The sequence below is a fragment of the Balaenoptera ricei genome, chromosome 2 (assembly GCF_028023285.1).
Source record: "Balaenoptera ricei isolate mBalRic1 chromosome 2, mBalRic1.hap2, whole genome shotgun sequence".
NCBI classification, from domain to species: domain Eukaryota; kingdom Metazoa; phylum Chordata; class Mammalia; order Artiodactyla; family Balaenopteridae; genus Balaenoptera; species Balaenoptera ricei.
In genome coordinates, this window is record NC_082640.1 from 20,921,928 (window position 1) to 20,938,891 (window position 16,964).

Sequence of the window (16,964 nt, forward strand, 5' to 3'; positions counted from 1 at the left end):
TAAAAATGAGCATTCTACTAGGCTGTTATGCTCACAGCAACTCTGGCTAATGTACTTCCCAGTAAGAGAGATTTTAGTAGAGCTCTTCCTTTCATGAATAATTTTAAAGTATTTTCCCACAGCTATAATGCTAGCATTATTTGATGATATATATGGTCCAATCTGGTATGAGGTAGAATGTGCCTTCTAAAAGAATGCTGCTTTCAGTTCATACCCAGTTTTAAATTGCATTGAAGTTAAAAAGTAGTATATATTTTTCTTCTCTTCCAAAGGGAGGTATAAGTTTTCTCTCAACAGACTCCTTACTTATGTAGTAGTGGTACAAAGAAATATCTAAAAATATCTTGAAATAAAGATACATAACTCTGATGAGAATATTTGGATTTTTAGAATATAAGATTTAATGAAAAATAGTTGCCATTACGGTTGCCTGTGTTTTCACAGTGACTGCCCCCTATGTACAGTCATAGTGTATTTTTAAAATACAATCTATTAAATGAAGATATGAAGTTATCTCTGCTAAGTAGAGGCCATTCTGATTTAACTAGCCATTATATAATTGTGTCTAAGCTCTGTCACAGCAGAGTTCCTACTACAGGTACACATTTTTTTTCTGGTTAAATAACTGAATGGACCTTTGTTCGTCAGGTAACTAACAGACTCATATTAGCCAACATTTGATTGTACTGATGTGAAAATGGAGGCACGATGTTTAGAAATAAATTTCTCAAGGCCATTATTAGTGACAAGCAAGAGATGCAACTTCCAGACGTACCATCTGTTTGCTAGCTCTCCCTTTCGGTGTTTGTCAGTAAAAGGCCGGAAGGAAATAGAATGTGGTTGTAAGAGGCGTTGGGGCCTTGTGGATTCTAAAGCTTTCAGATCCAGACTCAGGAGACGTGGGCCTATTTGGAGACAGAGACGAAGGGACCAACGGAGCAGGGGCGACTGAAGGAAATGAAGGCGGTGAAGAGCACAGGCAGCTCCGAGAGTAAACTTTTGTCTCCTGGGGTTCACTTGCAGTTTTGAAAGTCCCACCAAACTGAGCCAAACTTGCTGGGCTGAAAAGTTTACTCACTCGCAGCCATGCTGACGTGCACTGCGCATTTATCACTATTTTGAAACCAGTAAGGTTAGAAAGACGTGTTGAAAACATTAGGTCAGTTGATGGAAAATTTTTTTTTTTTTTTTTTTTTAGTTGATGGATTTTTAAATGTATCTGTGTGACTGAAATAGACTGCTTGATTTTATTGGCAAATGAACAGAGAACATACCCATAAAATAAAATTGTAACAGAATTTTAGAGGTAGTACTTTTCAAATTGGAATATTAAAATATTAAAATCCAACATACAGAAGTTCTATATATATCATGATTGTTCAGACTATGATCTATGAAATCTGACTACTTGAATTTCAGTTCTTCTTCCACAGTGTATTAGTTGTGTGACTTTGAGCTCATTACTAAACCTTTCTACACTTGATTTTCTCATCTGTAAAATGGACATGAAAAGCATAGTACCTACCCCTTTAGGAATGTAAAAATACTACGAGGAATACATCGATCTAGAAACATATCTTGGCTCCTAATAAATAATCATAGAATGTTAGTTAGTGTAACTGGTGTTATTAGCATTGCTATTACTGTTTGATTTATCACTATCCTTACCCTCGTCCCCACCCTCATTTCTCCTTCCTGGAAAATTCCTGCAAATCCTTCATGTTGAGTTTGTTGTCATCCTCTCTAAAGGAAATCTTTCCTTACTCTCTCCCGCAGAACTCACCCCCCTTCCTCCATTATAGTATCTCTGGTATAGTCTCGGGATGAGAGCCCCTGTGTTGGACCAGTAAAGAAGAGACCACCACAGCAGATTCACTGCCCCTGCCCCCAACACCTTTATCCCTAAACTGTTTCTGGTTCCCCTTAGAATCTCGTGTCTATTCCGTAAGGGCCAGCTGCCCCCTGAAATCACTCGCACAGATTAGACAGCGTGGCGCCTGCCATTCTCCCATTAACACCCTGGCCCACCTCTTGCGGGGGGGAATGTCTCTATCACGACTTGCCCCTCAGGGTGTGATACTCAACTCTGACAAGAATTAATGTATGTGACCTTATTACAAAGGATTACATTTATAATTATATGATTATATGATCATCTTCCCCACTACACTGTGAACTCCACAGAACTTTTTCAAGTTTGTATCCATAGTACCTAGTAAGCGTTGGCCACAAAGCAAAAAGTCATTACAGTTTCTGTTTACAATGAATGAACGAATGTTGTTCACTTTTGAGTTGGGATGACCAGCTATCCCCTTCTACTGATAAATTCTACTACTTTAATAAAGTAGTGATCTCTAAGGGGTAGTGTGATTTGGCAGAAATATCCTGAAGCAGGAGCAGGAAGATGGAATTCTTGGCCTAGGCAGGCCACTTCTTTGTCCCTTGATTTCCTTCCTTTTAAACTGGAGTAGCACCTGCCCTGCCGACATTACAGAGCTGTCCTAGAAAGTGTGAGATACTGCTTTGTCAATTGAAAGATTCTCAACAAATGAAAACTGTACTACTGTTCTGGAGAATAAGCAGATTTTATTATAATTGTTGTGCTTTGATATGATTCCTAATTTGTTTTACAAAATTTCCAGCATTTCTACAATAGTTGAAAATTTGTGAGGAAAGATCTATAACCACAGTGTCAGTCTGTCATGTAACAGTAAAAGTATTTGGAAAATAGTAACTATAATTTAAAATGCTTGTTTTAAGATCTCATAATTTGATTCGTTTTCTGCTGTATCTTACTTTGTATACATGTTTCATTTCATTACCTCGCACAGCTTGAATCCAGATACCTCCCTTTTTATATTCCTTTTAGGTTTTGAGTATAATTTTATTTTATTTTATAATTTTATTTTTAACTCTTTCTGCTCTTCGATTTCATTAATATTTTCCATTCCATGTATTTTAGTAAGTCCAGTTGAGCAGAACAGTGGATATACTACATAACACCGTGGTTTTAGAAAGATGGTCTTTGCTTTTTATAAAATATAAAATCAGTATCTTCTACTAACTGGGAACGTCTTCTGTGTGCCTTTGGGCAAGTTACTGAATCTTTTTGTGATTCACTGTCAACGTTTGTAAAATTGGGGTAATAATATCTCACAGAATTATTAATATCATTGAATGAGACAACATATGTAAATAGTTTTAAACAGTTTCCTGTACATAGTAAATGCTCAGTAAAAGTTGGTTTTAACTGTTACTGTTGATAATGATAATGACAGTGCATCAGAGTTTCTTTCTGAGCCTTTTCTAGACATGCCTCATTTTTCATTTTATCCCTGGAATAACACTAGGACCATTAAGTTTTTATTTCTACCTGAAATCTTTCTATTATTTCTTTTTCATTGAATCATGGCAGTTTAATGTTTTATTTTTCTAAATCTAGATTTAACTTTAGGATAAACAATGAACAGTAATTTATGTACAGTTGTTGAATACAGAATTGAATGAAAGCAGTAAATAATGTCCAAAACCTTTGTAAGTGATACAGTATAAGAAATGCATGTGGTTCCTATCTTACTCATTGAAAAACATCTGTCTAATGGACATTCAAGTCCATCAAAGTTTATCTGTTTACCTGCCGTCATGTTTTACTTGACTATCAAAATTTCACTTTTCACATTTGCAATAATTCCCACATTCTGGTATTCATATTAACTGCTTTCAGTTTAACATCCTTACTCTAGAAATTCAGGAGATAATTTGAAGTTACTTTTAGTGGGTGATATTCCTTTAAAAAGTTAAGTTTATCATAATTTTGAAATGAATATAGATGATAAACTTTCTTTGGAAAGTAAATCTTAAATTCACTTTTTTTTAAACCACACTCAGTTTGCAATTAATGGTGGTAAATGTTTAGTGCATGGGAAATGTTGAAGAAGCAGAGTCTAGTTTATACAAAGCCTTTCTGTACATGTTCTTCCAGTTACATCTACCGCATCAGTTAAAACTTCAGTGTTTCTAGTCACTGTCTGCTGGATTTTCAAATTTGAGACTTACTGTGTTTACACCAAAAGAACAAAACTGAAATTATGTATGTAATTATGTAATTGAATCAACTTCACAGTATTCAGTGTTTCACAGGAAAAGTTATTCTATAGTGTCACTGATTTAAAATCACAGAGCTTCTTAAAGCTACATCATAATTTAGTTACTAAAGGTTTCATTTTTAAAAATCTAGTATAATTGTAGAAGTTGAAGCTCTGCTTATTAGTTCATAGCTCGTCAACATCTCAATTATTAGAACTTGCATCTTATTTTCTTAGCCGTACTACTTCAATATATTATTTTGATCATAAAGGTAACTATGTACTTACTCTTACCTCGCTCCTGAAGTTTCTGCCATAATTTGTTTAATCATTGCCTTTTAAGTTTCATCTACTTTTAAGTTTCAAAGTTTCCTTATGCACAACTTTGTAATGAGCATAATACGTTTATATGTTATTTTGAATACGTAATTAGCCTTGAGAAAAAAGATGTAATTACAAGAAGATAGAGAGGTATGGTGAGTCTTAAGATTCTTAGAGTGATGGCAGTGTACTTTCAAGGACCCAGAGTGTTAATGATGCTGATGATTTATCCCTAATTTCATTCAAAGGTGATGATGCTCCTTCTTGATGGAAATTTATCACTGTTTTTGTCTGGTCAGATAGGATCAATGTCATTAAGAAGAGGACAGAGGTTTTCCTGAAGGAACGCTCCAGAATTGGGAAGAGGAGAGGGAAGAGGAACAGAGTGTGTGTTTGGGGGGTGGGGGTGGACCTGAATGAAGACTGTAGGTCACACTGAGTTATGAGATAGAAGGTTCTAGAGAGACTCTACCCTCCTTGAAGGCACTTTGACACAAGAGAACCCTTTTGCTATTTGGAACCTTTTAGATGTAGGAGGGAAAAAGAAGAAAATGTGTATCTAGTTAGTTATATCGATGGGGAGTGTGTAAGTCAGATGTTCACAACTTGAAGAACGGCACTGATTGTGCTCTCTTGCCGCTGAAGGAACACCTTTGCAGTGTATGAAAATAACTAACGTACTGGGCATACTTAACATTTCCTTGTTTATTCTATGCTTTCTGTGTATATGCCTCCCTGTTCGGATCTGAAAAGTAGAGATGAGAGGATCCAAATGTGCTGTGTTAAATTGTATCAATTATCAGGAATCCTTTGAAAAGACTAACAAATATTCACTAGTTTGATTTAAGGGACTAGTCTAAGCTTTGTCAGTTTGTAACTTTCAATTTATGTTTCTTTTAATAAGTTTCATAGGAGAATTTACAAAGGAATCCCACTCCAGCTCAGAGGGGAAGTCTGGGCCCTCCTCCTGGAGATCCCGAAAATGAAGGAAGAAACCAGGGACCTATACAGTGTGAGTACCGAGAGCCAGCCTGTTATTTTGAAACGATCGGTCAATGTTGGGGCATATTTGTAAGGAAAATTGGCTAACACCTGGTTGTAGCTACTCATTTGCAATGTAGTATTAATAATAAAGAGATTTACAATGTCACTTTTAGAGTTTTTGGGAAAATAACAGCAGAATTCAGTTTATCCAACAGCTGCCTGTGTATGATTGACTGTTTTCTTCTTCTTTCCCCTAAGATTGTTACAGTATTTCTAGGTTTTATTATTTATTTATAAAAAGTTAAACGTTTCACTCAGTGATCAGTAATGCTTTCTGTAAATTAGTCAGGGCATTAAATTTGCCTCCTTGTCATCTCAGCTACAGCCTTTCTAAACCTAAATTTTATATTAACCTTTGAAAGGAATAAGAAACATATATCTAAAAATAACTTTGTGCCTTAGAAAAAGTGTTCAATGTCACTAAATAAAAAAGGAAATGTAAATTTAAAAAATAAAAAAGAAAAATAACTTTGGAATCTGTTTCTCAGAAAATATATATAAATAGAATAAATTAAGATAGAATAACTGAAATAAAGACAAATTATTTGTAATTTAAACCCAACACCAATTATAAAAGGGGCTTTGGAATGCTCTTTTGATATTTTCATATTTACGTATAAATAAGCAAAATTTCATGAAGATGTAAGGTAATAGGGCTTCCCTGGTGGCACAGTGGTTAAGAATCCGCCTGCCCATGCAGGGGACACGGGTTCGAGCCCTGGTCTGGGAAGATCCCACATGCCGCGGAGCAACTAAGCCCGTGCACCACAACTACTGAGCTTGTGCTCTAGAGCCCATGAGCCGCAACTACTGAGCCCGCGTGCTGCAACTACTGAAGCCCTCGCGCCTAGAGCCCATGCTCCGCAACAAGAGAAGCCACCGCAGTGAGAAGCCCGCACACCGCAACAAAGAGTAGCCCCCGCTCACCGCAACTGGAGAAAGCCCGTGCACAGCAACGAAGACCCAATGCAGCCAAAAATAAATAAATTAAATAACTAAATTTTTAAAAAAGATGTAATAGATATTGGTTAATTTAAACATTACTTGTTTTTTATGATGAAAAGAGTTTTTAAATTAGTTGTTTGGACCCTGCACAGATTATGAGTTTTGTCTCAGGATTTTAGAGTTTCAAATTATTTTAGATGGTTGATTAGATATTTGCCTTTAATGTCATAGTTTTAGAACCAGTATTGAAAAATGATATCTGAGAGAAGTATTTAAAATCTAACCCCAGCCCCTAGTACAGTGTGCCTCTCATATGGTGGGTGCTCAGTAAATATTTATTTAATTAATAAAGAAGAAAATTTTAGTTAGCATGCTGTTTTGGTTTCCTGGGGCTGCCATAACAAAGTCCCACAAACGGAGTGGCTTAAAACAACAGACACTTACTCTACTGCAGTTCCGCAGGGTAGACGTCTGAGATCAGGGTGTCAGCAGGGCCATGCTCCCTCCCAAGGCTTTAGGGAAGAAGCTGTCCTTGACTCTTCCTAGATCCTGGAGTTGCCGGAATCCCGGGTGTTCTTTGGCTTGAGGTTGCGTCCCTCCAGTCTCTCCCTCTGTCTTCAAGTGGCCTTTCCTTGTGTGTGTCTCTGTGTCTCACCTTGTAAGGACACTAGTCATTGGATTTAGGGTCCACCCTAATCTAGTATGACCTCCTCTTAACTTGACTACATCTGTAAAGACCCTATTTCCAAATCAGGTCATAGGCCCAGGTTCTGGGTAGACAGGAATTTGGGGGTGATACTATTCAACCCAGTACACATGCTAATATTAGAACTGTGGTTCAGGCTTTTTCTACATAGAATAAAATTATCCAGTTACTGCATATCCAATATACAGTAACAAGAAAAGAAATGACTTGCCCACCAGTCCTTTCAAGCTTATAATTTTCAGCGCTATCATAAACATTATTTTTACTACTTGAGATTCCTCTAGCATTTAACCAAGTCTTCCTTTCCCAGTTACTTTCTTTTACTCTCTCTTTGCAAAAGTAGTATAAATTACTGTCCTGAAATGGGAAATTCAGTGGGAATAAAACTACTTTTTCTTAATCTATTGATACTAAGATTTTTCTCAAATGGTGGAATTGTCCTGATTCCTGAGCCGGTGCTCTTATCTACTATTTCTCCTGTTCTTTTAATTGTATCTCATTGTTATCTGTCTCTCTGGGGTATAGTGCTCTGTCTCACAGATGGCAGAGGTCTGGTGACAGTGGATAACAACCTCACCTGCAGCCTTAGCAAGGCTTAGTAATCTTATTGGCCAAACCCACAGTGAAATTGCTAGTTTTTCATCCAGCTACTTTCCACTGTACTTCTGCTCTCAGGTTTATAGGTTCATTATATTCCTATTTCTTTTAAGTAAAATGTTTATTCTTTATTATTGTGACACTCATGGATCTTAACCCACCCAATCTCAGAGTAACCTTAGAAGTTGCTTACACCTCCTTTCATTAAGGTAAGAAATATGCTTGATTTCCTATATTCTGCACATTGGCTTGTAACCATTCTAGGACATAAATAATCTTTCTGCTCTATTATTTTTTACCTGCTTAACTGGGCTTTGTTTTTGTCATGAGGTCTTTTTTTATGTTGAATTTTCTTGTCCTCTAGAGTAATTTTTTTAAATAGATCTTTATTGAAGTATAATTGCTTCACAGTACTGTGTTAGTTTCTGTTGCACAACAAAGCAAATCAGCCATATGCATACACATGTCCCCATATCCCCTCCCTCTAGGTAGCCTCCCACCCATCCTCCCTATCCCACCCCTCTAGGTCATCATCACAAAGCAGCGAGCCGATCTTCCTGTGCTATGCTGCTGCTTCCCACCAGCCAACTGTTTTACATTCGGTAGTGTATATATGTCAATGCTACTCTCACTTCGTCCCAGCTTCGCCCTCGCACCCCATGTCCTCAAGTCCATTCTCTATGTCTACCTCTTTATTCCTGCCCTGCAACTAGGTTCATCAGTGCCATTTTTTTTTTTTTTTTTTTTAGATTCCATATATATGCATTAGCATATGGTATTTACTTTTCTCTTTCTGACTTACTTCACTCTGTATGACAGACTCTAGGTCCATCCACCTCACTACAAGTAACTCAGTTTCGTTTCTTTTTATGGCTGAGTAATATTCCATTGTATATATGTGCCACATCTTCTTTATCCATTCATCTGTCAGTGGACATTTAGGTTGGTTCCATGTCTTGGCTATTGTAAATAGTGCTGCAGTGAACATTGTGGTACATGTCTCTTTTTGAATTATCATTTTCTCAGGGAATATGCCCAGTAGTAGGATTGCTGGGTCATATGGTAGTTCTGTTTTTAGTTTTTTAAGGAACCTCCATACTGTTTTCCATAGTGGTTTTATCAATTTACATTCCCACCAACAGTGCAGGAGGGTTCCCTTTTCACCACACCCTTTCCAGCATTTATAGTTTCTAGATTTTTTTGATAATGGCCATTCTGACCAGCGTGAAGTGATACCTCATTGTAGGTTTGATTTGCATTTCTCTAATAATTAGTGATGTTGAGCATCTTTTCATGTGCCTCTTGGCTATCTGTATGTCTTCCTTGGTGAAATGTCTATTTAGATCTTCCACCCATTTTTTAACTGGATTGTTCGTTTTTTGATATTGAGCTCCATGAGCAGTTTCTATATTTTGGAGATTAATCCTTTGTTCTTTCATTTGCAAATATTTTCTACCGTTCTGAGGGTTGTCTTTTTGTCTTGTTTATGGTTTCCTTTTCTGTGCAAAAGCTTTTAAGTTTAATTAAGTCCCATCTGTTTATTTTTGTTTTTATTTCCATTACTCTAGGAGGTGGGTCAAAAAAGATCTTGCTGTGGTTTATGTCAAAGGGTGTTTTTCCTATGTTTTCCTCTAAGGGTTTTATAGTGTCTGGTCTTACATGTAAGTCTTTAATCCATTTGGAGTTTATTTTTGTGTATGGTGTTAAGTAGTGTTCTAATTTCATTCTTTTATATGTAGCTATCCAGTTTTCCCAGCACCACTTATTGAAGAGGCTGTCTTTTCTCCACTGTATGTTCTTGCCTCCTTTGTCGTAAATTAGGTGCCCATATGTGCGTAGGTTTATCTCTGTGCATTCTATCCTGTACCATTGATCTATATTTCTGTTTTTGTGCCAGTACCATACTGTTTTGATTATGGTAGCTTTGTGGTATAGCTTGAAGTCGGGGAGCCTGATTCCTCCAACTCCGTTTTTCTTTCTCAAGATTGCTTTGTCTATTTGGTGTCTTTTGTGTTTCCATACGAATTGTAAACTTTTTTGTTCTAATTCTGTGAAGAATGCCATTGATAGTTTGACAGAGATTGCATTGAATCTGTAGATTGCTTTGGTAGTATAGTCATTTTCACAATATTGATTCTTCCAATCCAAGACCATGGTATATTTCTCCATCTGTTTATGTCATCTTTGATTTCTCTCATCAGTGTTTTATAGTTTTCTGAGTGCAAGTCTTTCGCCTCCTTAGGCAGGTTTATTCCTAGGTGTTTTATTCTTTTTGTTGCAGTGGTGAATGGGAGTGCTTCCTTAATTTCTCTTTCTGATTTTTTGTTGTTGGTGTATAGGAATGCCAGAGATTTCTGTGCATTAATTTTGTATCCTGCAGCCTTACCAAATTCATTGATTAGTTCTAGTAGTTTTCTGGTGGCATCTTTAGGATTTTCTATGTATAGTAGTATGTCATCAGCAAACGGTAACAGTTTTACTTCTTCTTTTCCAATTTGTATGCGTTTTATTTCTTTTTCTTCTCTGATTGCTATGTCTAGGACTTCCAAAACTATGTTGAACAAGAGTGGTGAGAGTGGACATCCTTGTCTTGTACCTGATCTTAGTGGAGATGCTTTCAATTTTTCACCATTGAGTATGGTGCTTGCTGTGGGTTTGTCATATATGGCCTTTATTATGTTGAGGTAGGTTCCCTCTGTGCCCATTTTCTGGAGAGTTTTTATCATAAATGGGTGTTGAATTTTGTCAAAAGCTTTTTCTGCATCTATTGAGATGATCATATGGTTTTTATTCCTTAATTTGTTAATATGGTGTATCACCCTGATTGATGTGTGTATATTGAAGAATCCTTGCAAAAAAAAAAAAAAGATGAACAATAACAAAGTCAAAAAATAAAATTAGTCTAGGAAACTAACAGATATGTTAAAAAGAATATAAAAATAAAAGTATAGACAAATCAACAACCGGAAGGTACATCAGTACCACAATAGTAAAAAAAAAAAAAAAAAAAAAAGGAGGAAGGAAAAGAAAAAAAAAATAAAAGAGGGGGTTGGGAAGGCCTTGGCAGTGAAGGGTGGGGCCTAAGCAAGGGCGAGGTTTGGGCAGTGGGCGGGGCCAATGCTCAGGACCCACGCGGCCTGGAGGGGGCTTTGGAGGGGGGTATACCGGCTTGGGAGCTCAGCAGGCTCCCCGGCCCATGGGGGCCAGGCGATCGCCCTCCGCTCCTCTCCCCTCCCTCTCTTCCCAGAGAGTCCCTCCCACCTGCCTCTCCTGATCTCCCCGGCTTCGGGGGCGCCGATCCTGTCTGGCCTCCTCTTCTCCTCCCCCCTCGGTCCCCCTATGTCCTACTGGTTCACTTTGGGGTTCCTCCCGTCTCCTTGGGTGTCAAGAGTCCCCCACCAGCGGCCGGCAGGTGCCTTAGTGTGGGGAGATGCTAACTCCCTGTCTTCCCACACCATCTTCAGGAAAAGTTTTCTAGAGTAATTGACATTATACATGTGTTTGGGTGGTTTTCTCCCTTTCAACTAGATTTTATTTTAAAGCATATTTTATCATGTCTTGTCAAACATTTCCTTTCTGTGTTTTGATATCTCATCTTTTACCAAAAGGCCTGCAGAACCATAATTGAAACCTCTCTGTTTGCCGACTACCTTATGTTTTTTTTAAAGATATTTAAAGAACAAATATGTAAAGATTATTTTTAAAGCTAAATTTTTGTAATGTCTCTTGGACCAACTTTTATCAGAAATAGCATACAATACTATTTTAGTGGTTGTATGGTTCTAGTACAATAGTATAAATATCTTGTTGCTCTTCAGAACTCTGAAGTGTTTTAAAACACTGTGGAAGTGGTCATGTTTTTAAAAGCTGCAGAAGCTGCCCTTCTCTGAGCTCCTACCTCAAAACACAAAACCCACATACTCACAAAACATTTAACATACATACACATATTCCAGGTAGCCTTGTTTTCTCCACTTTTAGCTTATGTCAGGAATTAACAGTTATATTTATATATATTTACTAGAATTGGTTTTAACAGAAATATATATTTCCAGTACGTGGTAAATAGGTCAATATAACACATGTATATAGATGTTTAATTACAATTAAATCTGGTTAAGTATAAATTAATATAAATTTTAATCTCCCACCTGGTTAAACTACTCATTTTGTTCTTTTCCCCCTGAAATGCTGCTTAATTGACAGCAGAGAGGGTTTTTAAAAAAGACAAAAACTGCAAGGAATAAGAAAATGGGAGAAGCGATAACCCCTGCCAATTTTTGGAGACCACAATTCAGACAAACATTTAGTAATTTTAGCAACCCTGAGAAAACCGGAGGAGCACCTGATTCATATCTCAAAATCCCCAGTAGGCTTCGTAATTGCCAGCTCCAGGTACCTCTGGAAGTGGAAGTGAAACTAAGAACAGTAGAAGTGGTTGAAAGCCTGTTGCAGAAGCAGTTAAAGTCCCTGAGTTCCCCCACCTGCTCCCCACCCCTGCACGAGACGGGGGCAGGGTGTGGGTTACTGTCTGGAGAGGATGAAACAGAAGGCCTGTGGGCTGGAGAGGACACAGACCTGCGGAGGAAAGCACAGACGGAGTGAATGTCCTGAATTTGGGGCAGCCCCGCCTTTCCCTCCGCTGGGCTCCCAGAACAAAACACCGGCAGCCGGGCGCTTGTCCTCCTGACGGGGACTCAGAGGAGTCTTCTCTAGGAATCTGACCAGCCCAAGAAAATACCCCCAAACTCCTGACTTCAAGGGAAGCCCAGTGAAACCAGCCAGATCACTCTACAGTGAAGACAGAGCTTGAAGCCCCACGTCTGCACATAGAGCTTTCCATCCGCTTTCTCATGCCTTCTTTCAAATATGAGTGAAGAGAGGAGCTAGGAGCTAACATGGAAAATAAGAACAAGTAGAAAAAGCAATTTGTGAGAAACAGACTATACAGCAAGAAGAAAACGGAAGAGCTATTGCTGATGTCTTCAGAGGGATAAAAAGAGATACTGTGTCCATAAAACAAGTATAGGATGCTATAAAAGGAACATTAGAGAACAGCAGAGCTTATGAATATAAAAAATGATAATAGAAATGAAAAATTCTAGAGGAGGGTTTGAAAATAACAAGTGAAGAAATTTCCCAGAAAATAGGTTGTGAAGTCAAAACTCAAATCAATGAGTTTTTAAGATTGAAAAGATCCATCAAGTGCCCAAACCTGTGGCTAAAAATACATCCAAGCCAAGCACAGAAATTGCAAGTTTCAAAACTTGAAGATAGAAGCTCCTATAAGCTTCTAGAGAGGAAAAATAGATTTCATATAAAGAAGAAAGAATTAGAATGGCCACACTGGAAGCTAGAAGACAGTGAAGGTGGTGCCTTTTGAGCAAAAATATTTTCTGACTTAGAATTCTAAAATAGCCAGATAGCTAAGAAAGAAGATAGATTTATCAGACATTCAAAGTGTCACAAAATTTATCTCCCACACGCCCTTTCACAGGAGCTACTGGAGGACAAGCTCCTCCAGAACAAGGGAATAAACCAAGAAAGATGTGAGATGCAGGAGACAGGGGACCCAAGCAAAGGAAGGCCTAGCAGATGGTGAAGGGAGACCCCCCGAGACCCCTGCTGAGCAGCGGGTCCAAAAACTCTGGAAGCCAGGTCTGCAGGGAGGGTGCCTGTTCTGTTAGAATAGCACCAGGAGAGGCTCATGCAACTTAAAGTGAGTTTGGATTGAATTAGCGACAGATATGTAGAAAATGAAGCAAATCAAGAAACAAGGCAATGATAAGCCCCAAGGAAAACAAGAACATTGTGCTAGAAAGAAGAAAGGAGGCATAGTGAACCGCATGGCTCAGCTGTGAAGAGTCTTAGGAACACAAGCTCCAAAACGCTCTCCATCCAAAATGAAAATCTAACTGTACTGGCAGGATGGGAGGGAGAGGGAGGGGGTGGGAGGAGGGAGAGGAGGGGGTAGGAGGAGGGAGAGGAGGGGGTGGGAGGAGGGAGAGGAGGGGGTGGGAGGAGGGAGAGGAGGGGGTGTGGATGGAGAGGAACCTTTCACTGTGTACCTTTTTATATTTTTTTCATTTTTGAACCATGGAAATGGCTTTCCTAAGTCAAAAAAAGTTTTTTAAAGAGAATTATTTTGCTATTCGTCATAGGCTTTTTGACAACCGATTTCCATAAAAATGTGCTTTCTTCCTCTCTTTTTCCTCTTCAGAAATTAAAACACAGAGCACGGGGTTGTTCACCTGATATCAGACAAATAGACCTCGATGTCAACCGCACATTTAGGGACCATATCATGTTTAGAGACAGATATGGTGTGAAGTAAGTAAAGTTTAGTATTATGAACTATGAATAGCATTTACGAATAGTCTTTATCAATTTGAAATGTCAGTGTTTGGAATGTCTTGTATAGATGATCATTTTGATTCCAATTCTAAGGGTTTAAGTTTTGGTGGATCATTTGTTCCATATTGTGTACAATTCAGGAGCTAATTTAACTTAAATTTTTAACCTTTGACATAGTAGGTGCTATAAAATTGCTATAAAATCATTTTATGATCTGGGAATTCTTAAATATATGGTAGATACTTTTATTAAAAGTGTTAGAAAAGAAATGAGAGATTGTGTTCCTTTTTGAGAGCCGTGTCAGCAATAAATATATTCTTAGACCCTTGACTCCATGCAAAGGTGAAACTAAAAAAATGGGAAATACACAAATGAAATGACTATGACAGTTTAGGAATGAAAGGTACAGTTTTGCTGACCTCTGTATCAGTTAAGGTTCAACCAGAGAAAAAGAAACCAGTAAGAGATGTAAACTAAGGGATTCATCGTGGGGAATTGGCTTACACAGTTGCAGGGACTGACTAGGCAAGTTCAAGATCTGTAGGGCGGGCCCTCAGGAAGGGCAGCTGGAGCTCTCGGGTGGGTGCGAGCGAAGCTGCGGTTCACAGGAGGAGTCCCTCCTTCAGGGAAGCCTCGGATCAGCTCTTCCGGCCTTTTGACTGCTTGACCCAGGGCTTCCCAGATTATCTAGGGTACCCTCGCCTACTTCAAGTCAGTTGACTGTGTACTTTAATGACATTTACAAAACACCTTTTCTACAGCAGCACCTACATTAGGGTTTGAATAACTGGGGGTTGTAGCCCGGCCAAGTGGACACGTAAAGCTAACCATCACATCCACCCTTGTCAACTTAATTTCCGCATAAAGACGATAAAGGCATGCTTTGCCTAACATGGTACAGCTATTCTACTTACGACTGAAAATATGCTAACCCCCTCCCCACGAAAAGATGCAGCGCCCCTGGGCAGTGTTTACTCTTTTTGCTTTGATATGTGTAACCTAAATTCTGTGATATAAAGTCAACTATTATTAAACATCTTATGTTAGCTGATAAGGAAAAGAGAAGGAAGAAAACACATTAAAATATATACACAAACATATTGATATCAAAATAAGGAAATGCTCAAAACAGATATAGTCAGCAGTTCTGCGACTGGGCATGTGGTCACTGCTGGTTGGTTACTTACCTTCCCACTACCCACCCCCTGTTCCCTTTGCCCTCAGCAAGTGCCTCGGCTGGCCGTGGTTCTTTGCCTGGTGGGGGGACCTAAACCTTTATTCCTGAAGAGCCTGGACCATTAGCAGTCCTGCCTGAATTTGCTTGTGGAGGTTTTCCGTTGACTTTAATCACAGGGTTTGGTTATACTCAGAGGCACCTTAAGTGTCCTCTGTGTTCTAGACGTGCTCCCGCTTGCGTCTGCTGTGTCCTAGCACCCCCTTCCCCTTAGTGGTTGGGATCAGTCCCTCCAGCCGGTACAGTCACTTCCTTCTTTGCCTGTTGATTCGGAGGCATGAGGAGCCCAGAGTGGCCGGTGGCCATCTTGGCTTCCAGTTCAGTGGAATCATTGTGTCTCCTGGGGGGACATCCCTCTCCTTGGAGCCAGGACCTCTAGAGCAGCAGAGCCAAGCGTGTTGTTAGTGGACCCAAGAGGTAACGGTGTGTGGAGCCACTCCCATTCCCACCCCTGGATCCTGGGAGAGGAGGCAGCGCTGGTGCTGGAGGCTGGTTTTGGGTGTATACCGCCTCCTGGGGGACATGCCCCCCCAGCAAGGTACTTCTCGGAGCTGGCAGTGTGAGTTGAGTCTTCAGAAGGCCGGTCCGCAGCTCCGTCCAGCCGGCTCCTTCTACGGGGATGATTCTATAGTGAGAGTAGTTCAGTGAAAGAGGGGAGCAAACTGAAGAAATTGTGAAGCCCTCCGTGCTTTTTGCTATAAATCCTTTCTGTCAAATTTAGCCTCAAGTTTAGACTGTGTTGTTTAAATTTGAGCTGGGGGATCATTTCCTTATTATAGTAGTAGTTTTATCTGGATTATCTGTTTATCTTCAGTCAAACTGTTGTTTATTTTTTTAAGTTTATAATTTTAAAAATATGTGAAAAAAACTAAATTGTGTTCAATGTAAATTTCTTTTTCTAGGCAGCAATCCCTGTTCCACGTTCTTGCTGCATATTCTATCTACAATACGGTAAGTTGGAGCACGCCTGCCCACAGCTTTTTGAGTTGTGCTCTGAGCACCTGGAGGAGATCTTTGGGCCTCCCTCCTGACAAGGCCCTTTTGGCCTGCATTGCTTCATCTCAGGGCTAGATGGTCTCCAGGTCTCTGTGGATCTTCCTGAGGCTCCCGTGGCCCCCCTGGCGTCTTAGAGCAGAGCTGGTTGGGAAGTGGAGAAACCGCAGTATGACAGCGAAGCTCACTTTCCCCCTCTTTCTCCAGACTGTTCTGTTATGTTTTGCGTTGTTGTTTGTCTTATTTTTATTTTAAGCAAGTAGGACCGGAATGAGCAGCGCCAGAAGGGCAGGAAGTGGTAGCCAGGTTAATTTCTGCCCGACTCTTGGTGACTCCACTGCCCGGGAGGCTGCCTTTCAGGGTCACATTTCATTTATTCAGTGAGGTCCAGGTAGGAGACCATATGTACCTACTTGCTGTCTCCTGGAGTAGGCCAAAACCAAGCTTTTTGGTATTAGAACATGTTATTCTTAAGGCATTGATTACTCTGCGGGGAGAGAGACTTGGGGGGAAAGATCAACTCGTGTTGAAACCAGTGTGGATGCCAAATAAATGCTTGTTGCCAAGATTCCAGGAAGGGCACCTTGAACCTTGGGGTGTATCATTTCCATTATCATCAAAACCTTTAAGTCACAAGGGACAGAAATTCACCCAAACAAGGGCAAGTTAAAAAGGGATTGATTAA

The 16,964-nt window shown here is 39.4% G+C and overlaps 1 protein-coding gene across 2 annotated transcripts in view; it reads left to right on the plus strand.

Annotated features, from left to right (window-relative positions):
* Nucleotides 1-16,964, plus strand: part of USP6NL (USP6 N-terminal like) — a 123,988-nt gene that overhangs the window by 88,593 nt on the left and 18,431 nt on the right. For both annotated transcript variants that reach the window (XM_059912091.1, XM_059912092.1), the window contains 3 exons: nt 5,311-5,418; nt 13,919-14,028; nt 16,189-16,237. In XM_059912091.1, coding sequence (XP_059768074.1) covers nt 5,311-5,418; nt 13,919-14,028; nt 16,189-16,237 — 267 coding nt within the window. The remainder of the gene's footprint in view (nt 1-5,310; nt 5,419-13,918; nt 14,029-16,188; nt 16,238-16,964) is intronic.